Below are 22,310 nucleotides of genomic sequence, written 5' to 3' on the forward strand. Positions count from 1 at the left end.
CATTGGCCGGCAGGCGCGCAGGGAGGGAGCGCAGGGCGGCGCAGGGAGGGAAGGAGTTCGGGTCAAGCCGAGGTTAGGTCAGAGTCAGTAACCGCGGCGTCGACTATTATTAGTGACAATAATGTGCGTGGTCAGAAATCCTCTTGCTCAACTTACTCAGACCAAGCATTCAGCTTCTTGTGTGTGTACTGTGTGTGGAAGGATGCCGTACATGCTGTCGTTCTCTCGCTCACGTTTATGCAAGCCGCCCGCCCGCCAGCGCGCCCGTACGCGCCCGTTCCTTATCACAACGTGTGTGAGCGTCAATAGCGGAATCAAATCCACGTGGGACGGAGTGGACACACGCGCCTTGTTTTGATCTTTGCGGCCCCTGGCTAGCTGGCTGGAGTCTGGCGGACAACAGCAGCCCAGATCCCGAGATGCAGCTCACCGTCCCATTCATTGTCCACTCAAACCCAAACTACCAACAACTCTCTCCCATGACTCACAGATAACATGCCCCCACCCTCCTACCCCCATCGGCACTTGCTCCTGTCCAACGTTCTGGACGCGCAGCCTGGCCAGCCCCCGGCGGACCACTTTGCCGTCGCCAGCGAGGACAACGAGCGAGGGTGCAGGCTCGACGCGTTGCTGCTCGCGGGATGGGCTGCAAGTGGACTAAAGGGAAAGCAGGCGGACCGGGATGGTGAGCTAGTCCACGACCGTCGTGAGCTTACACTCGCAGCTCTCCAGCACGTTGACAACCTGCGCATCAAGAAGAGCGACTATGATGTCCTCGGGCGTATTGGCGAGGGCCAGTTTGGTGTGGTACGTGCTGCTCATACTCCGAGGAACGCAGCTAACGTGTACAGGTCGACGCTGTGCGATGCAAGCTCGACGGCCGAGTCTATGCCATGAAGACGATTGAGAAGAGCATGGTACTACGAGCTGGAGGGGTAGGTGTAACCGGTGGGACCTTGTCACCTAACGCGCAGCAACTGGGCCTGGGGAACGAGCGACATGTCCACATGCTCGCCACATCAATGAAGACGGCGGTCCCCGCGCCGCGGCTTGCAGTGACCTTCCAGACACCAAACGCCCTGCACATGGTCACATCGTACGCCCCCTGCGGCAGCCTATGGGACCGTCTGTGCGAGATGCTGCCTGCGCCTGGGCTGGACACTGGCCGCATGGAGGAGAAGGAGGTGGGCTGGTGGGCCAAGCAGATGGTTGCGTCCATCGCCTGGCTTCATGGCCTGGGCTATGCGCATCGGTAAGCAGGATGTGGTAAGGCGCTAGCTAATCACCCGCAGCGACATCAAGCCACACAACTTCCTTCTCCTCGCCGACGGCAGGCTGTGGCTGACCGACTTTGGCTCCTCCGCCCCGCTTACCAATGGCTCTGTCCCCAAGCGGTTGTGTATTCTGCCCGCCGGAACGCCAGACTACGTTGCCCCGGAAGTGCTGAGGCTGGCAGAGGACGCCATGATCGAGGCAGCTCACAGTTTAGATGACGAGAGCGAGGCCGACCGCACCCTGCGCCCATCTGACGTCGACCCGCCGGGCTATGGCAGAGACATCGATTGGTGGTCACTTGGTGCCACGCTGTACGAGATGAGCGTTGGCCGCGCCCCATTCTTTGCACCGTCCATTGGTGGCACCTACGAACGCATCATGCAGTGTGACGTTCGGCTGCCGGGCCACGTCTCGCAGCAGCTCAAGAGTCTGCTCTCGGGCCTGCTGAGTTCTGCAGAGATCCGCCTCGGCCACTCGGACGTGGGAGAAATTCGCCGCCACCCCTTCTTCTCCGCCGTCGACTGGACCAAGCAAGGTGTTCCGCCTCCCGGTGTGGCCCCTCAGCCCATCGACCTCACCACCCTGACCGATTCCTTCGAGCACGGATTCAGCGACATGGACGACGTCACCTTCGACCACTTCTTCAACTCGTCGCCAGGGCTCACGACCATGAATCACTCAGTGTCTGTGGCTGTTCCCTCTGCGCCAGTCGCCTGGGCTCGCTGGGTTGGCTGGTCGTGGGACCCGCCTACCGACTTCTTCGGGACAGAGCCTCCACTCACGGTCTCCCCACCGACGAAGCAAGCGTTCCTCGCCCCGGCTGTCGCGACCAACATGATGCACACGCCACGCCGAGGCGGTGTGCACGCCGGAACACCGCCGACTGTCCCCAGAACAGCACCGCGGTCCGTCCCTCGAACCCGCCCAGTGTCCGAGAGGCAGGCGTTTGCCGAACTCGTCAAATGCGTTCAAGCAAGCGCGCGTAAGAAGCTGGCATCCTCAGCCATCAAGATGCCGGGCTCGGCTTCTTCCGTCAACTCGTCGACCATGTCGCCGCCAATCTGGCGCAAGGAGCAGCCTCCGACTCCGACGCCAATGTCACGGGACGTCACGGCGCTCACTGCGACGATGCGGACGTTCCGCCCTCTCTCCCGCACGTCATCTCGTGGCTCGGACGGATCGCAGTTACCTTCTTCGCGCAGCGGGTCCCTCCGGCTGCGGGACGAAGCCGTCCTGAACAAACTCGCCGCCGCCGAGCAGGACGAGTCGACGGTCGTGCGCCCTCGAACGACCACCCGCTCCGGCTTATCGCGCTTAGGCGACGACACGATGCTCGCCAAGCTCCTGGCCGCGGACAGGGACAAGGGCGAGAGCCGCGTGTTGCCGGCTCGCCCCCGCTCCCGCGCGTCGTCGGTCCGCAGCCAATCGAGCCGCGAGTCCCTCCGCCCTCTCACGCCGTTAAGTGAGATGCCGCCGCTTGGCGAGCGGCCTGTCAACACGGTCAGCTCGGGCACGGAGAGCAGCCGCAGCAGGGACACCCCAGACAAGGTCATGCCTGCGAAGAAGACCCCGTCGCCTCCCGCCGACAAGTACGTTCCCCCTCGCGACCCCGGCGTTGTTGGCGGCGACAGGATTGCGTCGCTTGGTCAGTGGCACCATTCACTGGAAGACGGTCTATCGGTGAGTTGGCCGATGTTCATCGTTAGCTAACTCGTGCAGAACCTCGAGCGTCGCCTTGCCAGCCTCCGCGCGCGCCTTGAAGCCTCCCCTTAACCTGTCACTACTTGTACAGTACACCCAGCCACGACTTCATTGTACATTCCACCTCCATGACCTCACGCCCACTCCTAACATGGGTAACAATGCATAGCAGATACACTTCTAATCGTTTGGCTGTGTTGTCTTCACATAAATGAGGTCGGACTCGTCTACTCGTCGCCGAAACGGTCAGGCATGAGCAGAGGGGCGAGCAGGCTCCAGCCGTACAGCCCGTAGCAGATCCAGCTGCTGACGATACGCATCCACATGGTCGCCTCGGACCTGCCAATGTAGACCTCGGGCTCGGCAAAGGTCGAGAGGCCAAAGCTGGCCGCGCGGTTCGGGCTCGAGTCGGGGTCGGGGTGCTCGAGAGGCGTCTTGGAGACGATGCGCCAGTCGGTGAGAAGGCCAGCGACGTACATGGCCGCCATGAGGAAGATAACGTGGAACCACGAGTAGTTGTACTTGGTACCGGCACGCTCGTCGTCGCGCTCCTCGCCGATGGTAGCCTCGATGTCGTCGTCCTCGTCCTCGGGCTCGTCAAGGACCGAGGCGGGAAGAGACCCAGCGTTGACGGCGGCAAGAATGGCCTGGTAGCGCATCTCGTCGCGGCGCCCCTTGGGCTGGTTGGTGATGAGGCGGACCTCGCCATCCTCTCCGCCTTCGTCGCCGAGGGCGATCTGGCCAGGAGCCTTACGGTTTCCGACGAGGGCCTTGGACTGAGTCGCCGCACGCGAGGTCGAGTAGGCAATGGCCACAAACGTGAAGAGGGCACCGAGAATCACAGTCGTCGTCTTGGTGGAGCCGGCCGCCTTCTGCAGAGGGTTGCAGTGCGAGTCATCGGTGTGGTTGATAACGGCCGACGAGGTGAGGTACGTGCAGTAGGCGGCGACCATGCTCGCCTGCGTGAGGCCAGAACGGGGGTTGGCCTCCTGGACGGGGCCCGAGATGGCGACAATCGTGACAATGACACAGAGGAGCAGGTTGGCCGTGATGAAGAACGTGTTGAGGCCGCATCCCGAGCCGGCAAAGAAGACGTAGAGCACAATCGTCACGGCGAGCGAGGCGACGTACATTCCAAACGTCGAGCCGATGAGGATGAACTGCCACATGTTGGAATCGGTGCGCTCCCAGTTGTCGAGGCATGTCTCGGACCACGTATGGGCAAAGTCGACGAGGAGGACGAGACCGATGAGAATGAAGACAAACGCGCCAATCGGGACAATGTAAGAGCCGTAGACCATGAAGAACTCGTTGGGAATGAGGAACGAGATGAACGCGAGGAGGAAGTAGGCGACGAGCTTGAGGCCCCACCATCTGCAAGCGTCAGTCATGCTTGGACACACGCGCTGGAGCCCCGACGCGGCATCGGCACTCACCCGTTCTGAATGGCGGCGCGCTTGTCCTTTGTCGACCTGACGCCGATGAGGAGCACGCTGTGGATGAGGTGGAAGAGGGCGAGGGCAAAGCAGAAGCGGTGGACTGCGAGCAGGCCATAACACTTGCCGCCCGAGCAGTCCATCTTGATCCAGTCCCAGCTAATCTTCTCGAGTTGGCGAATGGCAATGTCTGTGCGGGAGATGTAGGCCAGCATGGACGACAGGGCAAAGATGAGCTAGACAAGGTCAGTACGCGTCATTGGCACTCTGCTCACGCCGTAGCCCACACGCGTCGCGATCGACGAGTTGCAGTTGCACGACTTGCACATTGCCGACGCGGCCGTGCCGCCTGGTGGCGCGTGAGTGATGCCCCACTTGCTGCGCGTGTCAACCTACCCATGAAGACCATGCAGCCCGAGCATAGGTAGCTGCCGATTGCGCCTGCGCCCGTGAAGATTGGGATGGACAGAAGCGCGCCCATTGTGTTGGAGTTTGGTGCTTTGCGGACGAGAGTGAGGTGTCAAGAGGGAACGAAGCGATGCACCCCACAGCGAAGTGGACGGAGTATGCACTCGCTCGAGGGGTCGAGGGTGATGAAGCCCTCAGGGTCTCACCACGTGATGCCCGGCCGAGCCGAAATGACAGAAACAATGACGTGTTATTTATTATTTTGGCAGGCACAGAGTGAGGCATGCTGCGTGTGTGCCCATGCCCATGCCGCCGCGCCGCCGCCACCACCATGCGAGCGAGCGATTGCAGAGTCGCGTTGGTCGACCGACCTTGGTTCTTTTCGATCCAAGTTCAAGTCTGACAACACAACTCGTCGTCGTCGCCGTCGCCAGTCGCCACTACATCTCTTCCCCCCCTCAAGCTCTTTCTGCCCAGCCGTCTCTAACTCGATAGAGGCAAACGGGCAGCAACTCCTCGTCACTTCTCTGACCAAACCGTCCAAAAATTCGGTGAACGTCGTTCCGCACGACGCTTCTCCGCCTCAATTTCTTCCCTCGCCTTCCCCCTCGGCCGCCCGCCACGCAATGGCCCAAGCCCAGTCTCCCCACCTGACCGACATCCCCCAGGCTATCCGCATCGCGGCGAGCGTTGACCCTTCCATCGACCCAGGCCTCAAGCAGCAGGCCTTCGACTACCTTGGAAAAGTCAAGCAGCTCTGCGAGGAAACATGGCGGGTGAGCGACTTTGGGCGGTGGCGGCGGCGGCGACTGCTGGCCGGCCTGCAACAACATGGAGAGCATGGCGCTGACCCGGGCCTTCTTCCTACCCCCACAGGACTGTCTCTCCCTCTACCTCCAAGGAGCGGGCGCGCCCAGTGCAGGCGCCACGGGCACTGACGGCAAAGAGAAGCTCGAGACCGACCTGCGCATGTTCTGTGAGCAGGTCGTCGACCAGACGCTGTTGACCAAGTACGTATATTTCCGAGGAAGCACGAGAAGCTGGTGGCGAGGTCGTGCCGAGGGACAGCCGTGCTGCGCGAGACATGAGAGCGACGCTTACCCCTTCAGGCCGGAGATCATGTCTGCCGAGGCACAACAGTCCATGTACAAGGCCGTTGTCGAGTTTGTCGAGGCCGAGTATGTCAACGGTAACTCGGAGGGCGGCCAAGCTTGTGAGTAGCGACGACGCGATGGTCAAGCGCATGCTAACACAACTGCAGTCCTCCGCAACAAGCTTGCATACACCATCGCTCACCTCTTCCTCACCACATACCCCGCCTCAATCCCCACCTTCCTCCACCCATTCCTCAACCTTCTGGTTCCCTCAGATTCCGCCACGAGCCTCAACCCCTCACTCCTCGTGATCCATCTCCTCATCGAGATCGCACTGGAAATTCACGATAACATCATCAAGAGCGCGCGCGCGTGGTCTAACGAGCGCCAGCTGCGTGACGGCTCAATACGCGAGGTCATTCGTTCCAGCGGCGACGAGCGCATGGCAGTCGAGGGCCTCCTCTCCTTGGCGAACAAGGGCGTCGGGCTGAGCAAGGGGAATGCAAAGTGGCTAGAAGTGACTCAGGCGGCTCTCAAGGCCCTCGGCCACTGGACGCGTGAGCAAATCACAGACGCTGAGACGCCAAGCTGACATCACAGCCTGGGTCGACCTCGCCGTCTCCCTCACCCCAGAAACGCTGTCGTTCTACCAGCAGCTGTTGCAACAAGACGTCACATCTTTGCGCATCCCGGCCGCAGGCATCATCCGCACCCTGGCCGCCAAGGGCATGAAGGACCCGTCCGAGAAGCTGCAGGTGCTCAAGGTGCTCGACATTGTCTCGCTTCTGGACCCACTGGAGCAGCAGACTCGCAACGTCAAGGGAGACCACGAGCTTGTCAACTTCCGCGCGGCTCTTGCTGGTGTTATTCAGGCGTACGGTACCGAGCTCATCAAGCTCACCGAACTCGCCGAGGCGTCAGAGGATCTCCGCAATGAAGCAGACGCCATGCTGTCCAACTCGATCCCCCTGGTTCTGCGTTTCCTCAGCGACCGCAACCCCGAGGTTCCGACAGCCGTGTCGCCGTTTGTGTCAGACCTGCTGCGTACTTTCAAGAAGTACATGAAGCCGCCCAACCCCGCGCAGCCCAACGGAAACAGAGCTGCGGCGCCGCCTGTCACGGCTATCCCCCTGCCACCGGCCAAGAGACAGTTCCTTCTCAACGTGCTCGAAGTTGTCGTCAGGCAGCTCGAATGGCCCGAGGATGTTGAATGGGAGGTTGCCCAGGACGACACCGACGCCGACGAGGAGGTGGCGGCCTTCTACGCCATGCGCCAGAGCTTCCGCAGCGTTGTTGACAACATCGCCGCCATCGACAAGACTCTTCACACAGAAGTCGTCGCCAACGTTGTCGTCAGCACTCTGGAGCGGCTCTCCTCACAAGGGCCGTCTGGGGTCACCTGGCAGCAGGCCGAGCTCGCAGCCTACCTCGTCTACACGTTCGGCGAGATTTCCAAGAGCAACTCGAGGGCTGCGTTCTATGACCTTCCTCCCGAGCTGGCTTCCAAGTCGTCGGCGGTCAAGATGTCTAGATCGACCGGCAAGCTCGGGGACACGGCAATGGCCAGTGGCCAGTCGACTCCCACCGGTACCGGTGCAGATGTGGCGATCACCCTGCTCGACCCCAATGCCAAGATCGACTTTGAGCAGTACCCTCTTACTCCCCTTGGTCAGCTCCTGACCCTTTGCATGACCTCTGGACTGTCAGCGTACCCTCACCCGAGTGTACCTCTTCAGTTCTTTGAGATTGCGGTTCGCTACGTCGACTTCTGGAAGATCAAGCAAGGTGCCATCCAGCCCATGCTCGAGGCCCTCCTCGACAGCCGCGGTATTCACCACTCCGACGAGTGTGTCCGTCGTCGAGTCTTCTACCTCATCAGCCGCTTCATCAAGGAGTGCAAGAATGAGATGGAGGCCGGCATGATTCCTGTCATCATCGACAACATCAAGGACACGCTTCCGATTCGCCCCAAGCTGGTTCCTGCGGAGAACCCTGATGAGGACGTCTTGCTCAGCTCGACCAACGGCAAGAGCTACTTCCAGGACCAGCTCCACTTGTTTGAAGCTGCCGGTGTCTTGGTCTACCTCACCCGCTCGGATCCCACCAGCCAGATGAACTTCCTGGCCGGCATTGCAGGCCCGCTCATGGCCGGCATCGGAGCCGGGTTGGAACAGTACCGCCTCAACCCTAGTGACAAGCCCGCTGTGCTCCACGTCCACCACCACGTACTTGCCCTTGGTCACTTTGCCAAGGGATTCCCGGCGGTTTCCGACGACCAGCTTGAGGCGCAGCCGTACCAGCAGCCGTTCAAGCAGATGACAGAGGCTCTCCTCGAGGCCCTTGAAGTCATGAAGACGGAGCGCGTCTTCCGTGATGCTGTGAGTACTACCACCACTGCCCCACTGACACCTTAGGCTCGCTTCACCTTCTCCCAGTTTGTCACCGCGATTGGCTCGAGCATCGGCGAGCTTGTTCCCCGCTTTGTCCGCTCTGTCGTCACCGAGTTTGAGCCTGTCGAGCTTATCGACTTCCTGTCCTTCCTCGGTCTGCTCATGCACCGCCTCAAGCGCAACACGTTCGAGACGATGGACATGCTCCTTCTCCCTCTGCTCTCGCGCATCTTTGCGGTTCTCCAAAACCCAGTGACAGGCACCGACGAGGATATCATCCACCGCAGACTCCAGGATGCGTACCTTACGTTCTTCACGGCGCTCATGAACTCGAACCTCGAGGGCGTGTTCATCACGGACAGGAACAAGCCCGAGTTTGAGAACGTCCTGACGTCGCTTGTCGCCCTTGCGGAGGACTCGAGCGACCCAGCTGCTCAGCGTCAGGCTTGGAACTTCCTTGCCAAGTCGATCATCGCCTGGGGCACCTCTGCGGCCGCCGCCACTGAGCCCTCGGTCTTTGCCGACTCGGCCATGTCCCACTTAAGCCAAAAGGTTGCCAGCGGGCAGGCGGTTGCGACCAACCAGCACGCGATTCCGAAGGACCAGCGCGCTGCCCAGGCACTCCCCGGCTACGAGACGTTTGTCTACCAGCGCCTCATCCCGGCGGCGTTTGCTGTCCCAGCGGCTGCGACGTTCAATATCAAGGCCGGCCTGCCCGTCCTGTACGACATCGCCATTGTGATCCGCAACATGCTGCAGGCGCGTGGGCAGGAAGGCGTCGACTTCCTGCTCAACGACATGCTGCCCAAGCTGCAGTGCCCTCCCGAGATGGCTCAGCAGTTTGTCAACAGCCTGCGCACCCAACAGTCAAAGGACTTCCGCAAGACCTTTGCTGACTTTATCAAGGTGATGAGGTCGTAACCGACACTCATTGCGTTAATACGGCGGCGTTCGCGCGCCGCTCCCCATTCTATTACGAACCCTGGCCGGGGCATGCGTCCCCCGGCACGAGCTCAACTGTGCATTTTCCATTACCTCTGGTCATCAGTGTCGCCCATAACATCAATCCCCAACTCCACCCACTCCATCGATCGCATCATACCGCCGGCCTGCATGTCGCTCTGGCGACTGCAGCGAGCCGGCGAATCAGTTCATAAAGAGCATGCCATGCATTAGCGTGTATTAGAAGGGGCGGGGGAGAGGATGCGTACACTGAGCATTGAGACTCTGGGGTCCCCACACTGAACTCGATATGACGAAGTGAGATGGTCAACGCGTCGGAAGTCGCCGTCGCTCACTCACTGACCATGATCCTGCGGCACGGCGCGCGCCTCCTTACGGCCCGATCTTTACGGGTAGCCGCCCCGCGTCTCCAAGCACGGCACGCCCCGCGCATTGCGCAGCGGCGGTCCTCCACGGCCCCAGACCCCGCCTCCGCATCCCGCACCCCCGACACAGCACGCCCCCCAGACCTGCTCGAAGCCTACCGCACGCTCGTGTCGTCCGGCCGGCTGACATGGGACGACGAGCAGGTGCGCACAGTAATGAAGGTGCGTCTCCTCCTTCTCCGCCACTAACGCCAGCTCCGGCACCTGGCGTCCACGCTGGCGGGGTACGACCCGCCGCTCGACCTGGTCTCCAAGCTCGGCACGCGGCCGCCGCAGCAGGCGTCCGAGAGGACGTGGTACCAGCGCCTCCCGGGGGTGGGGGAGCGCGTGCTCCCGGACGACGGGGCGCGGGGCCGCGCGCTCGTGCGCGTCCTAACGGGCGAGGAGGAGATTGCGAACCTCAACACGCCGCGGGGGATCTTGCTGACCGGCCCGCCCGGCTCGGGCAAGTCGCTCCTCCTCGCCCTCTTCTTCGAGTCCCTCCAGACGCAGCACAAGCAGCGCCACCACTACCACGCCTTCACGCTCTGGCTCTACCAGCGCGTGTACGACGAGCTGCGCCGGCGCAAGGACGGCGCTGTCCCTGGCCTGGCCGAGGCGAACAAGGTGCTCGCTGGGAGGCGGGGCTGGCGCGCGGTCTTTGGCGGAGGCAGGTGGGAGTCGGCCGACGAGGATCGCGCGGCGAGCGAGGCGGGCTACGACGACCCCCGGGACACGATCCCCTTCGTCAGTGAGTGCCGGTGCTGTGGCGGGGCTGACTGTAGTCGCGAAAGAGATGATCCTGTCGTACCATATTCTCTAGTGCGTGGCGAGGTGGTGTGGGGGTGAAGGCTGACGCGCCAGCTTTGACGAGCTGCAACTCGTCGACGCCTCGTCCGCCGCCCTGCTCCGCGACGTGCTGTCCTGGTACTGGCGCCTCGGGGGCGTCGTGCTCGCGTGCTCGAACCGCGTCCCCGACGAGCTGTACCACCACGGCGTGCAGCGCGAGCGCATGGCGGGGTTTCTGGACAGCTTGAAGGGCCGGTGTGAGGTCGTCGAGCTCGACGGGGGGAGGGACTGGCGCCGGCGCGACGAGGCCGCGGGCGAGCCGCGCTGGCTCGAGCTCGGCGACGAGCGCTTCGACGCCGCGTGGGACGCCCTGCCCGGCACCCCCGAGCCCACCGACGTCGTGGTGTACGGCCGCCGCGTGCATGTCCCCGCTGTTAAGGGGGCCGCGTGCCGCTTTGCCTTTGCCGACCTGTGCGAGGCGCCGCTTGGCCCGGCAGACTACATCTCGCTCGCGTCGACGTTTGAGACCTTCTTCATCGACGACGTCAAGGTCATGCTCTTGCGCAACAAGAACGAGGCGAGGAGATTGATCAACGTGATTGACGCGCTGTGTGAGTCGAGCTGACTTCGTTCATGACGTAGCTGACACCGCCCAGATGAGGCGCGCTGCAAAGTCGTCGTCCGCGCCGCCGCGCGCCCTGAGCCCCTCTTTTTCCCCGACGCGCTCGACCCGTCCATCGACCCCGAGCACCACGACATCCTCGCGGCCGAAGCCCTGTCCGAGACGCTTGCGGCCCAGCCCCGTGCCAACGTCAGCACGTACAACCCGCGCACGCGCGCGCAGCGGGAGCGCGCCGACCGCGCCGACATGGGCTCGAGCTTTGCCGTCAGCGCCATCTTCACCGGCGAGGACGAGCGGTTTGCGTACAAGCGCGCCGTGAGCCGCCTGGTCGAGATGTCGACGTCGGCGTCGTACGCTGCCGAGCCTTGGATCCCGCTCGCGCCCGCCGACCGCGGGTGGGAGGGCGGCGCCGCCGACGCCGACACGCCGCGCGCCATCGTCCACCGCGATACCGGCAACGGCTTCCGCGGCGACGACGTGTTCGCCGCCGAGGCGGGCGCGGCGCACGCCCACCGCCGCCGGCCGGACCGGCACCAGGCGTCGAATCCCGTCATGCCCGAGCCCCCGATCCCCGAGCCGCCGACGCCAGGCCCGCGGGACGGCGCGCCAAAGATCGCAGAGGTGCACGCGTGGGGCGTCGAGGAGGGGTGGGGGCCACGCGCTGGCCGGTGGGGCCGCGGCGCCAAGGCCCACGATGAGGACAAGTAGACTAGATCCTAGAGATGTACCTGTCGTGCGCGCTCGCGCTCGGCCTGTCCATGCACGACGCTGTCGCCAAAGTCTGAGCGCGGTGCGTGCACTGGCGTGGTAGTCACTGGGCTGGGCCCAGGTGCCACTCGTGCGCCGATCGATCAGTGGTAGTAACAATGACGTGTCGTTTCTACACGTGCGCCGTGTGTCGCTTCCCTGGCTGGTACCGCCGCCCGCCGCCCATCGTCACTCGCTGGGTGGTGTGATGCTGCACGCCGCCGCACGCCGTCTCGGTCACGCCTCGCTCACTCTTTCCTCCTCATCAACGTCTTGGTCACCACTGCAACCAAGCCGCATCTCCAGCAGGAGCGCACACACACCTAGCTACACCTACTCGCCGACTTACTCCCCCAACAACTATCCAACATGGTGCGTGGGCGGGCGACGGCGGGCGACGACGAGAGCTGACATCCATCAGGCGGGTGCAATGGACCGGGCCAGGAAGGAGCTCCCCAAGGTAAGCAAGCCCCAGCCTCTTCGTGGCCGCGCTGACTGGCCAGATCCGGGACGAGCACCGCGAGAGCATGTTCGGCTCCGTCTTCTCGTACGTACCCCTGCCTTGTCCCGAGCAATGCTGACCCCCCAGCGTCTCGGGCCCCGTCGTCATCGGCGAGAACATGCGCGGATGTGCCATGTACGAGCTCGTCCGCGTCGGCCACGACGAGCTGGTCGGCGGTGCGTACTTGCCCCAGGCCCCAGGGCGCGCGCCGTGCTGACGTTCCCCAGAGGTCATTCGTATCGAGGCCGACCGCGCCACCATCCAGGTCTACGAGGAGACGTCGGGCGTCACGGTCGGCGACCCCGTGCTGCGTACCGGCAAGCCCCTGTCGGTCGAGCTCGGCCCCGGTCTCATGACCAACATCTACGAGTGAGTGGGGAGTTGGGTGGGGAGGGGGGGGGGGGAGCGGGCTCGAGCTGGTTGCTGGCTGGCGGCAGGCTCGCCCGCTTAGATAAGGATCTGCGGCCCGGCAGAGCTAGTTGCTCCCCGCTGTTGAGGCACTCACGAAGAACCTGTTACTGACCCCCGCGCAGCGGTATCCAGCGCCCCCTCAAGGCCATCCAGGAGAAGTCGCAGTCGATCTACATCCCCCGCGGTATCAACACCCAGGCCCTCGACCGCGAGATCAAGTGGGACTTCAACCCCGCCGAGTTCCGCGTCGGCGACCACCTCTCGGGCGGTGACATCTTCGGTTCCGTCTACGAGAACTCGCTCGTCGACAACCACAAGATCCTCCTCCCCCCTCGCGCCATGGGTACCATCACCCACATTGCCGAGAAGGGCTCGTACACTGTCGAGGACGTTGTCCTCGAGACCGAGTTTGACGGCAAGAAGACGCAGCACACGCTCATGCAGCTCTGGCCCGTTCGTGCCCCCCGTCCCGTCGCCCAGAAGGAGACGGCCACGTACCCCCTCTTCACTGGCCAGCGTGTCCTCGACGCCCTCTTCCCCTCGGTCCAGGGCGGCACCACTGCCATCCCCGGCGCTTTCGGCTGCGGCAAGACTGTCATCTCGCAGGCGCTCTCCAAGTTCTCCAACTCGGACATTATCATCTACGTCGGATGCGGCGAGCGCGGAAACGAGATGGCCGAGGTTCTTGCCGACTTCCCCGAGCTCACCCTCGAGCGCGACGGCCGTGAGGAGCCCATCATGAAGCGTACTGCGCTTGTCGCCAACACGTCCAACATGCCCGTCGCTGCCCGTGAGGCCTCGATCTACACTGGTATCACGCTGTCCGAGTACTTCCGTGACCAGGGCCAGAACGTGTCCATGATGGCCGACTCGTCGTCGCGCTGGGCTGAGGCTCTCCGTGAGATCTCGGGTCGTCTTGCCGAGATGCCTGCCGACTCTGGTTACCCCGCCTACCTCGGTGCCAAGCTCGCCGGCTTCTACGAGCGCGCTGGTAAGGTCCAGTGTCTTGGTTCACCCAACCGTGAGGGTACTGTTTCGATTGTCGGAGCGTGAGTGGCGGTGTGGAGCGGGAGCGAGTTGGGTAGCGAGCTAACTTGACCAGCGTCTCGCCTCCCGGTGGTGACTTCTCGGACCCCGTTACGTCGGCCACGCTCGGTATTGTGCAGGTCTTCTGGGGTCTGTCCAAGGCGCTCGCCCAGCGCAAGCACTTCCCGTCGGTCGACTGGAACGTGTCGTACTCCAAGTACCTCAACGTCCTCGAGCCCCACTACGAGAAGCACAACCCCGGCTTTGTCGACCTGCGCACCAAGGCCAAGGAGATTCTCCAGAAGGACAAGGACCTGGCAGAAATTGTGCAGCTCGTCGGCAAGTCTGCGCTCGGCGAGGGCGACAAGATTACGCTCGAGGTTGCGCGCATGCTCAAGGACGACTTCCTGCAGCAGAATGGTATCTCGGAGTACGACCGCTTCTGCCCCTTCTACAAGACGGTGGGCATGCTCAAGAACTTTATCACGTACCACGAGCTTGCGCAGAAGGCGACCGAGTCTGGCGACGCGACGTGGGCCAAGATCCGCGACTCTACTGGCGACGTGCTGTTCAAGCTGTCGCAGCAGAAGTTTGAGTCGCCCAACACGCAGAGCGAGCAGGACATTGTGGGCAAGTTTGACCAGCTCTACAATGAGATTGGCGAGTCGTTCCGGCGTCTCCAGGAGTAGGGGGGGGGAGTTGGAGTAGTCGTCTAAGTAGTCTCTTTCAAATTCTAGACATGTAAGCGGTGTGAGCCGGCGTTGGCGGCGTGTGCAGCGTGGGGCAACTGACTGGGTCTGGGTGTGAGTGCGGCGTCGTGCAAGTGCGGCGCAGCAGATGGCCTCGCACACTGTCCCCGTGCCGGCGGCGCCCAGCCTCTTCCCTTGACAACATACATTGCTTCTTCCTTCAGACTACAACACCGGCACCCCCTACCTCCCGGCGGTCCAGCACCCGTCAATGGTCCAAGTCGCGCCGTTCACGTAGCTCGCGCCCTCAGAGCTCATGAACACGATCACGTCGGCGACCTCGTCGGCGCGGCCCCGGCGGCCCATGTTGAACTTGTCGTCGGACAGGTGGTCGTTGAGCGGCTGGATGAACTGCTCGCGCGTCATGGGCGTGTCGATGACGCCGGGCGCGACGGCGTTGATGCGTATCCCGTTCGGCGCGTTCTCCAGCGCCGCCGACTTGGTGAGGCCGACGACGGCGTGCTTGGTCGACACGTACGCGCCGAGGATGCCTGACCCGACCAGGCCGGCGACGCTGGCCAGGTTGACGATGCTGCCGCGCTGGTGGCGTACGGGGTCGGTCCCGGGGCTGAGGGGTCAGCTCTGCTCTCCACGCCGCGACTCACGTGCCAGCCCGGTCCTGCTTGGCCATCTGCTTGAGCTCCTCTCTCTGGCAGAGGAAGAGCCCGCGCGCGTTAATGCTGACCAGCTTGTCGTACTCGTCTACCTCGACTGACGCGAGGTGCGAGTTGGGCCCGACGATGCCCGCCGCGTTGACGGCGTAGTCGATGCGGCCAAAGTGCGCTGCGGCGGCTGAGACGAGGCTCTTGACGTCGTCCTCGTTGGCCACGTTGCACTTGACTGCGAGGACGTCGACGTCGGGCTCGGCGGCTTTGAGCTCGCCCGCGAGCTTGGCGAGCGGCTCGTCGTTGATGTCGGCGAGGACTAGGCGGCGGCAGTCGTTCTTGACAAAGGTGCGGGCTGTTTGCGCGCCGATCTGCGTGGGTTAGCGGAGTAGGGGGACACGACGCACGCCAGAGGCCGCGCCGGTGATGAGCGCGACGCCGGGGGTGCTGAAGAGGGACGGCATGGTGGGTGGGTGTGTGGGCGAGTGGGTGTATGCGTGCGACGGTGGGCCGAGCCGAGCCGCGGTATATGTACTTCCTCCCCCATCTTACGACGTTCCCGCCGGCCTTTGCTGGCAACAGACGAGCGTGCCAAGGATAGCCGCATGTACGTGGGCAGGTGGCAGTAAGCAGCGTGGGTCGCGACGCAGCCTACGTCAGGTGACATCCCCACCCACCCCACACCGACTATCTCGGCTACATCTACCCGCCGCAGTGCCTACAGCTCTGCCGAGCGCGCTGCCGAAGGGACATGCTAACGAACTTGACGTGATATCCGCGGGGGGTGGGTGGGCGTGCGTGCAGCATGCAGCGTCCACCACGCTCTCGTCGCCGACGACCCGACGAGCAAGCGAAGGCCACCGAGCCAACCCAACCTTGTGCACATGACTTCGGCAGATCGCCTACATGCGGGCGCGCTCGCCTCTTGCGGGCAAGTAGGCTCGAATGAATGCGTGCATGAGCAAGCAGCATAAGCGCGGCCGGGGGCCATGCTGCGCTCGCCGCCCCTGCCCCACAGATACGAGCGCCGAGCCACGCCACGCCACGAGCCGAGCCACGAGCCGCACTGTGCACGAGCAGTGGCGTGGCGGGAGATATGACGCCATGCGCCCGCGCGGCCGGCGGCGGCGGCGGCGGCGGAGCCTCTGCGCCGCATGCGCCGCATTCGCCGGACAAGGACGAGGGGAGCGGGCTGCCGCCGGTGCCACTGCCAGTCGCGTGTCACCTCGCCGTGGCTGCTCGTCGTGGCTGCACGGCTGGCGGCACTTGCCGGCGGCCCGTCCTCGTCTCGTCTTGCAGTCGGCGCGTCGTCGGCCGAGGACAGTGGCCCGCGCACGTCCGTCTGGCAGCGAGCATCCAGCCGGCTGGCGAGGCGGAGGCGGGGGCCAGCGCCGCGCCGCGCCCCGCCGGCATCGACCAGCTGCCTCCCTCCCCACCGTGCGACGCCGACGCCCGTCTCCACCCCCCTCACGCCCACCCCGGCCAAGCGCCGCGCTGCTGGAACGAAGGCACCGCAGCCAGCAACTGGCACGAGGCACGGGCCCAGCGGCCCGCGTTCCCAGGCTCTGGTACGGCGCAGAGTGGCTGGGCGGCGTGCTGCTCTGGCTCGCGCATGCATGCATGCATCGCGGGGGGGATCTCGCCGCCGAGCCATGCATGCTGAGACCTGGCAGTGGGTGGAGGCGATTGTGGCCACGCGCCAGGGTGACGCCGCCCGCCCTCCCTCCCCCCCGCCCCGCCCGCGCCGCGGCGCGACGTGAAAATGGTGCCGCCTTGCGCGACTGCCCGACGCGTCGCTGCCTCGCCTCGTCCTCGTCGCCACTGACAGGCTGCCAACTCGAACTCGCTCTGCACAACAGCATCACCTACAACCACCTCGACACCACTCACACGCCCCGGCCACACCACACCCCGCACAAGCACACGCGCCCAGCGCCAGCCAGTCACCATGCCGTCCCAGAAGCCGTCGACCCTCGAGGAGCTGTCAGAGAGGTGCGTGTCGCGCGCGTCGCCGCCGTCGCGCCGCCGACGCCGCGGGCTCCCACTCCCCTTGCCCGACGCTGACGCTCCAGAATCATCTACTCGGAAAGATGTGAGTGACGCGCGCGGGTGCGCGCCGCGATGTCGCCGAGGTGTGCGCGCGGCGCGGCTGGCGACGTGCTTCGTGTCGTGCTTCTCGATCGTGCTCGCGCGGCGGTCGCGCTGCCGCCGTGGTGTGCATGGTGCGCGACGCAGCACGGCCCAGCACGGCCCAGCACTGTTGCTATCGCCGCCGCCGACGCCGACGCGCAAGCCCGCGCATCCGCGCCCCGCCGCTCCCGCCGTTACCGCAGATTTACTGACACGGTCGTCTGACCCCCGCCCGCCCGCTCCTCACGCTCCACCCGCTTCCTCTCGCCCTCGTCTCCCCGTGCTCCTTGCCGCACTGCTTGCCGCTCGCCGCACCGCACTGCACGCTGCCGCCTGCTCGAATACGCCGCACCCCGCCTGGTCCCCGCCGCACCCCGCCCGCAGACTCGGACGACAAGTACGAGTACCGGCACGTCATCCTCCCCAAACCAATGCTCAAGCTCATCCCAAAGAGGTACGCTTGTCGCGCATGACCCGCGCAGACGACGTCTGCTGACGCGATTGCCTCTTTTGGCCGCCCCCGAATCAGCTACTTTGCCCCGGACGACTCTGGCCTGTTGCGGATCCTCGAGGAGAACGAGTGGCGCGGCATTGGCATCACGCAGAGTCTGGGCTGGCAGCACTTTGAGGTGCACGGTGAGTGTGCTCGCCCGCGCTGCTGCCAGCGACGCGGTTGATTAAAATGCACACGCGCTGACGTCGCACCAGCTCCTGAGCCTCATATCCGTAAGTCAGGGACTCTTGCCAGATTTTGCTTGCACCGTGACCGTGTACTGACTCTCTAGTCCTGTTCCGACGACCACTTGTGAGCGCTGCGAGCTCGACGCGTTGCTGACCCGACCGCAGCCTGGCAACTAGCCCCCACGTCTCGTCGCGACACCTGCTGGCAGCGCCGGCAGCCTCCAAGACTCTGTAATATTCCCTTCCGCCTTCATCTCATCCCTCGCTCGCACCCATCCTGCATCCAACTCATTCTGGGCAGAGACCCGGCCGCTCCTCATGACCCCCTGTTCAGTATTATAGCAGCAGACTGTAGAATTGTCCGGTGCCGAGTCAATGTCATGGGTCTCACTGCTAGCGGGGGCGGAGGCCACTGTCTGCCAACTCCATGGCCACACCTGCAACGCCACGACTTTGTTTGAAGAAGACTCTTCAGATACATCTCACGCGCACGCATCTACCATGGTCGTAGTGTCGAGGGCGATAAACAATCTTCAGAGGGAGGCACGTAGAGAGAGTCGACGTGGCGAGACGCTTAGTCGAAGAGACCGAAGCCCATGTCGTCGTCCGACTCCTCCTTGGCCTCCTCCTTCTTCTCCTCGGCGGCGGGGGCGTCGGCACCGCCAGCGGCGGCAGCGGCGCCACCGGCAGCGGCAGCGGGGGCGGCACCGCCCGAAGGGACCGAAGCGAGCTTCGAGGTACCCTCGACGATGAGCTGGGGGGGTTAGTGGGGTCCGGGGTGGGATCGGATCCGTGGTGGCAGGCAGGCACGCGAGGTCGAGTCGGTAGTCGGCTCGTCGTCGTCGTTGCTCCCTCTCGACTCGCCCCGCTCGTCCATCCCGAGCTCGTCGACGCCGTCGCCTCCCTCCCAATCCTCGCTCTCCGCCGGCCTGCCGTGCCATGCCACCACTCCCAACTCACCTCGTTGACGTCCTTGCCCTCAAGCTCGGAGACGAGCTTCTCGAGGCGCTCGGCGTCGGCCTCGATGCCAACGGTCTCAAGGAGGGCCTTGACGTCGGCGGCCGAGGGCGAGGCGTTGCCGCCGGTCTGGAGGAGGAGGTAGGCTGCGAGGTGCTTCATTCTGCAGCTGTTAGTCGTCGGCCGTCACCGCGCGCTCACTTTTCGTAGGGCGACGTAAACCGATTTAAGCTGATACAGCAGGAATACGCTTGAGGCCTGGTCGGTCAGCTGGTTATGAGGGCCGCGGCGCGATGCTCACCTGGTTGGAGGATGGGTAGAAGCGAGACTGTTGCGAAGATTCAAGAGGCGGCAGGCGGCGAGCGACTCGCGACGCCGGAGCCGTCCAGCGTCGCGGAAGCGAAAACGCTGGGCGGGGAGTGTCGGCGTTACGGGGTCATGGCTATCACCGACGCGCGCCTGGTGGGACTAGGCATACGGCATGGATTCACGCCTATTTATTATTAGTTTGCTCCCGCCCGACCCCCAGGTGGAGGCTGTCCACCGTGTCATGACGGCGGTGGCGACAAGCCCGAGAACAACGAGCAGCCCACAAACAACAACATGGACACGCCGCGCCGCCAGCGCAGACGAGCAGGGGGATACGCGAGCGTACCACTTCCCGAGGCCACACGCACCCCGCTCGCCCAGCTCGCCACGCGCACCCCCCTGGCCCAGCTCGCCACCAACACCCCCGCCCGCCCCCCAGCCCCGACCTCGGCGGTCAAGACACTCCGCCTCGCGTTCCAGGACACGCCGTCGCCCCTGCGCGAGCTCGAGGCGGCGTGGCGGGCACGGAGGTCGGCGAGGATGGACGAGCCGGCGCGGCCGTTGGCACCGTCGTCGCACGCACCAGTATCGCGAGGGGTGACGGGGCCCGCGGGGCTCGCCGCGCGTAGAGTGCGCTTCGGCGCCTGGTCTGACGACGGCACGCCGGTGCCCTCGGACATGAACTTTGCAGTGTCGCCTCTCGGCTCGGAAACCCCTTCGCCGTTGCCCGCGCCAGTCCCGACCGCGGCCCCTACGCAGACTGTTGCACCTCCCCAGCCCGTGGCACGAGGGTTCCCTCCCACGCCCCCGTCGAGCCCCCCTCCCCCCCGAGCGAAAGCGAGTCGACCACCGCGTGATAGACCGCCGGGTGACACAGCACCGGCTCGCCGGGCGAGAACAGCCCCGGCAGATGACCCGTTGACCCCAGCCCCGCTCACATCGCGCCGCCTCCCGCCGACAAACCTGCCCATCGCACTCTCAGCGCCGGGCGACACGCTGACCGTCAACTCGGCGGACCACTCCACGTCCCTCGTCTTCTCCCTCGGCGGCGGGCGCACACGCGTACGCGTGTCCCGGGACGGCTGTGCCGCCGCTGTCTCGGCGCTTCGGGGCGGCGCGAGAGCGCGGTTCACGCTGCGGCTGGGCGAGAGTGCCGCGTGGAGTGGGTTAGAGCGCAGGATGTGGGGCAAGCTGGGTGAGATGTTGCGCGCGGCCGAGGCAAAGACACCGCGGGTGGGTGGCACTGTCGCAGATCGTGCACTGACACCCCAGGTCAAACTCTTCACCGCGGCGGGCGATATCGCCATAACATGCTCCGACCCGCCCGATATCATCCTCTCTTTCGCGATCCGCCCGCCGACGGACGACTCGCTCGTCCCCGACGCGCCGCCCAGCACTCGCAGCAAGACGCGGCTGCGGTACTCGCGCCGCGAGGGGCTGCTAGCGATCGACACGGCGAGCAGGGGTGGGGGCGGGGGCGGGGGATCGGGAGGAGCAAATACCCTCCGGACGAGCAGAACGGTGAGCCTGGGGGATGTAGACGACGCGTCTGGGCCCCGACACCCCCGTGCGCTCGGGATCGCCGTCGGCGACGACTGGAGCGAGCTCGAGCGCGAGGCGGTGCGCCGGTTTGTCGCGCTGCGGGCGGAGTGGGAGGCGGCGGGGGCTGCGTCGAGAGCAATTTTATCATGATAGTGCCCAGTGTCGTCCCCACCACCGTGCCCATGCCGCCCTGTACCATGCATAGCACGTTGTATTGAACTGTTGACACTGTCTGCACGGTGGTCACTCCGCGCACTCCGCCACACCCCACCCCCGCGCCACGTGGAAATACCTCCGCGTTTTACCACTTCTGCGGACAGAGTCGCTGCCAACTGATATTTCGACATCTCGTCGAGCTCATCGTCGACCCACACCACCTCGTCCCACCCCCGATGCTCCTCCGGCCCGCCCCCGCCGCGCGGCACGCCGGCGCGCTCGCGCGCGCCATGTCGACCGTGCCGACGCCGGCGCCGTCCTCGTCCACCAAGCCGGCCCCAACACACCCCGACGCCTCGCTCCTGCACCAGACCATCGTGCCGTACTCCGCGGTCCCAAGGCACCCCGACTACCCCTCCCGCTTCCCCAACAACCCGCAGCACAAGAACATCAACCTCGAGCACCCGGTGGTGCGGAGCGCGCCGACCAACCTCCCCGAGCGGCTGGACGACGACGAGTCGAACAAGGGCCTGCAGCTCATCACGGCGGCGACGGGCCGCCTCCCCTCGGAGATCTTCCGCCTCGTCCGCAAGGAGGGATACATCCACCCCGTGGTGCAGATGACGCCGGCGGGCAAGGTGCCGAGCCACTACGCGTTCATGATCGCCGGCGACCCGGCCAAGGGGCTGGTCGGGATCGCGCGCGGCCGCGCGAGCGAGGTGTCCGAGGCGCTCGACGGGGCCTTCCGCCGTGGTACGTCGCCGTTCCTCCCTAGCCTCGCCGAGCTGACACCCCCCAGCCGTCCTGACCATGGACTACGTGCCGAAATTCGAAAACCGCACGCTCTGGGGACAGGGCAAGGACCTCGAGTACAAGTGGCGCTCGACAAAGGTCATTATGCGCGCGCGCCCGCCCGGATTCGGCCTCCAGGTCCCCCGCGTCCTGCACAACCTCTTCACGGCGTGCGGCATCCGCGACGCGAGTGCCACGATCGAGGGCTCGCGCAACCCCGCCCAGGTGCTGCACGCGGCCATTCAGATCCTACACGGTGGCGTGAGTGGCTCGTGGTGTCGTCGACGACTTGCTAACGCCAACGCTAGGCCAACCCCCCCGGATTTGGATCTGGAAATGGCCACAAGGGCCGCCGCGAGGACAAGGGCGCTGGCATGCGCACAATCCCAGAGATCCAGCGCCAGCGCGGCCGCTGGGCCACCGACATTAGCCACCGCCGATAGTGGTCGCGTCGTCGTCGTAGCATTGTCCCATTCATAGTTCTCATGCACAGGTCATAGTAGCGGCGGCGGCGGCGGCGGCGAGGCGTGCCAGCATTATTGTCCAGCTCACGTTGCCTGTTAGCTCTCTCGCGCGCGTCGCGGCGCCGGCCACATCCGAATGCATGCGAAACTCATATGC

General features: G+C 64.7%; 9 protein-coding genes across 9 annotated transcripts; 6 read left to right on the plus strand and 3 right to left on the minus strand.

Annotated features, from left to right (window-relative positions):
- Nucleotides 1-495: 495 nt before the first annotated feature.
- Q8F55_002074 (uncharacterized protein) lies at nucleotides 496-3,048 on the plus strand (the record flags this gene model as incomplete). The annotated part of the gene is made up of 6 exons (XM_069350682.1): nucleotides 496-685; nucleotides 725-807; nucleotides 852-935; nucleotides 975-1,252; nucleotides 1,293-2,955; nucleotides 2,995-3,048. 6 exons carry the CDS (start codon nucleotides 496-498, stop codon nucleotides 3,046-3,048), a joined length of 2,352 nt encoding a protein of 783 aa, XP_069211068.1.
- Nucleotides 3,049-3,203: 155 nt separating this feature from the next.
- TMS1 (Membrane protein tms1) lies at nucleotides 3,204-4,893 on the minus strand (the record flags this gene model as incomplete). Its single annotated transcript, XM_069350683.1, has 4 exons — nucleotides 3,204-4,350; nucleotides 4,413-4,648; nucleotides 4,688-4,761; nucleotides 4,809-4,893. The coding sequence occupies 4 exons, from the start codon at nucleotides 4,891-4,893 to the stop codon at nucleotides 3,204-3,206; spliced, it is 1,542 nt and encodes a 513-aa protein (XP_069211069.1).
- A 553-nt stretch (nucleotides 4,894-5,446) lies between these two features.
- LOS1 (pre-tRNA nuclear export protein) lies at nucleotides 5,447-9,225 on the plus strand (the record flags this gene model as incomplete). The annotated part of the gene is made up of 6 exons (XM_069350684.1): nucleotides 5,447-5,596; nucleotides 5,697-5,830; nucleotides 5,930-6,033; nucleotides 6,082-6,471; nucleotides 6,515-8,292; nucleotides 8,329-9,225. The coding sequence occupies 6 exons, from the start codon at nucleotides 5,447-5,449 to the stop codon at nucleotides 9,223-9,225; spliced, it is 3,453 nt and encodes a 1,150-aa protein (XP_069211070.1).
- A 386-nt stretch (nucleotides 9,226-9,611) lies between these two features.
- Nucleotides 9,612-11,790, plus strand: Q8F55_002077 (uncharacterized protein; the record flags this gene model as incomplete). The annotated part of the gene is made up of 5 exons (XM_069350685.1): nucleotides 9,612-9,854; nucleotides 9,888-10,422; nucleotides 10,457-10,493; nucleotides 10,536-11,071; nucleotides 11,117-11,790. The coding sequence occupies 5 exons, from the start codon at nucleotides 9,612-9,614 to the stop codon at nucleotides 11,788-11,790; spliced, it is 2,025 nt and encodes a 674-aa protein (XP_069211071.1).
- Nucleotides 11,791-12,198: 408 nt separating this feature from the next.
- On the plus strand, nucleotides 12,199-14,457 carry VMA1 (H(+)-transporting V1 sector ATPase subunit A; the record flags this gene model as incomplete). The annotated part of the gene is made up of 7 exons (XM_069350686.1): nucleotides 12,199-12,201; nucleotides 12,251-12,289; nucleotides 12,333-12,376; nucleotides 12,419-12,507; nucleotides 12,559-12,700; nucleotides 12,865-13,791; nucleotides 13,845-14,457. 7 exons carry the CDS (start codon nucleotides 12,199-12,201, stop codon nucleotides 14,455-14,457), a joined length of 1,857 nt encoding a protein of 618 aa, XP_069211072.1.
- Nucleotides 14,458-14,700: 243 nt separating this feature from the next.
- Nucleotides 14,701-15,586, minus strand: Q8F55_002079 (uncharacterized protein; the record flags this gene model as incomplete). Its single annotated transcript, XM_069350687.1, has 3 exons — nucleotides 14,701-15,085; nucleotides 15,123-15,493; nucleotides 15,530-15,586. 3 exons carry the CDS (start codon nucleotides 15,584-15,586, stop codon nucleotides 14,701-14,703), a joined length of 813 nt encoding a protein of 270 aa, XP_069211073.1.
- Nucleotides 15,587-17,070: 1,484 nt separating this feature from the next.
- Nucleotides 17,071-17,929, plus strand: CKS1 (Cyclin-dependent kinases regulatory subunit (Cell division control protein cks1); the record flags this gene model as incomplete). Its single annotated transcript, XM_069350688.1, has 4 exons — nucleotides 17,071-17,114; nucleotides 17,195-17,214; nucleotides 17,637-17,706; nucleotides 17,782-17,929. The coding sequence occupies 4 exons, from the start codon at nucleotides 17,071-17,073 to the stop codon at nucleotides 17,927-17,929; spliced, it is 282 nt and encodes a 93-aa protein (XP_069211074.1).
- A 578-nt stretch (nucleotides 17,930-18,507) lies between these two features.
- On the minus strand, nucleotides 18,508-19,879 carry RPP2B (ribosomal P2 domain-containing protein; the record flags this gene model as incomplete). The annotated part of the gene is made up of 5 exons (XM_069350689.1): nucleotides 18,508-18,687; nucleotides 18,894-19,046; nucleotides 19,092-19,148; nucleotides 19,192-19,298; nucleotides 19,783-19,879. The coding sequence occupies 5 exons, from the start codon at nucleotides 19,877-19,879 to the stop codon at nucleotides 18,508-18,510; spliced, it is 594 nt and encodes a 197-aa protein (XP_069211075.1).
- Nucleotides 19,880-21,133: 1,254 nt separating this feature from the next.
- On the plus strand, nucleotides 21,134-22,132 carry MRPS5 (mitochondrial 37S ribosomal protein uS5m; the record flags this gene model as incomplete). Its single annotated transcript, XM_069350690.1, has 3 exons — nucleotides 21,134-21,650; nucleotides 21,697-21,950; nucleotides 21,998-22,132. The coding sequence occupies 3 exons, from the start codon at nucleotides 21,134-21,136 to the stop codon at nucleotides 22,130-22,132; spliced, it is 906 nt and encodes a 301-aa protein (XP_069211076.1).
- Between the last annotated feature and the right edge of the window lie 178 nt (nucleotides 22,133-22,310).

This window comes from Vanrija albida (assembly GCF_041260175.1).
Source record: "Vanrija albida strain AlHP1 chromosome Unknown contig_2, whole genome shotgun sequence".
NCBI classification, from domain to species: Eukaryota; Fungi; Basidiomycota; class Tremellomycetes; order Trichosporonales; family Trichosporonaceae; genus Vanrija; species Vanrija albida.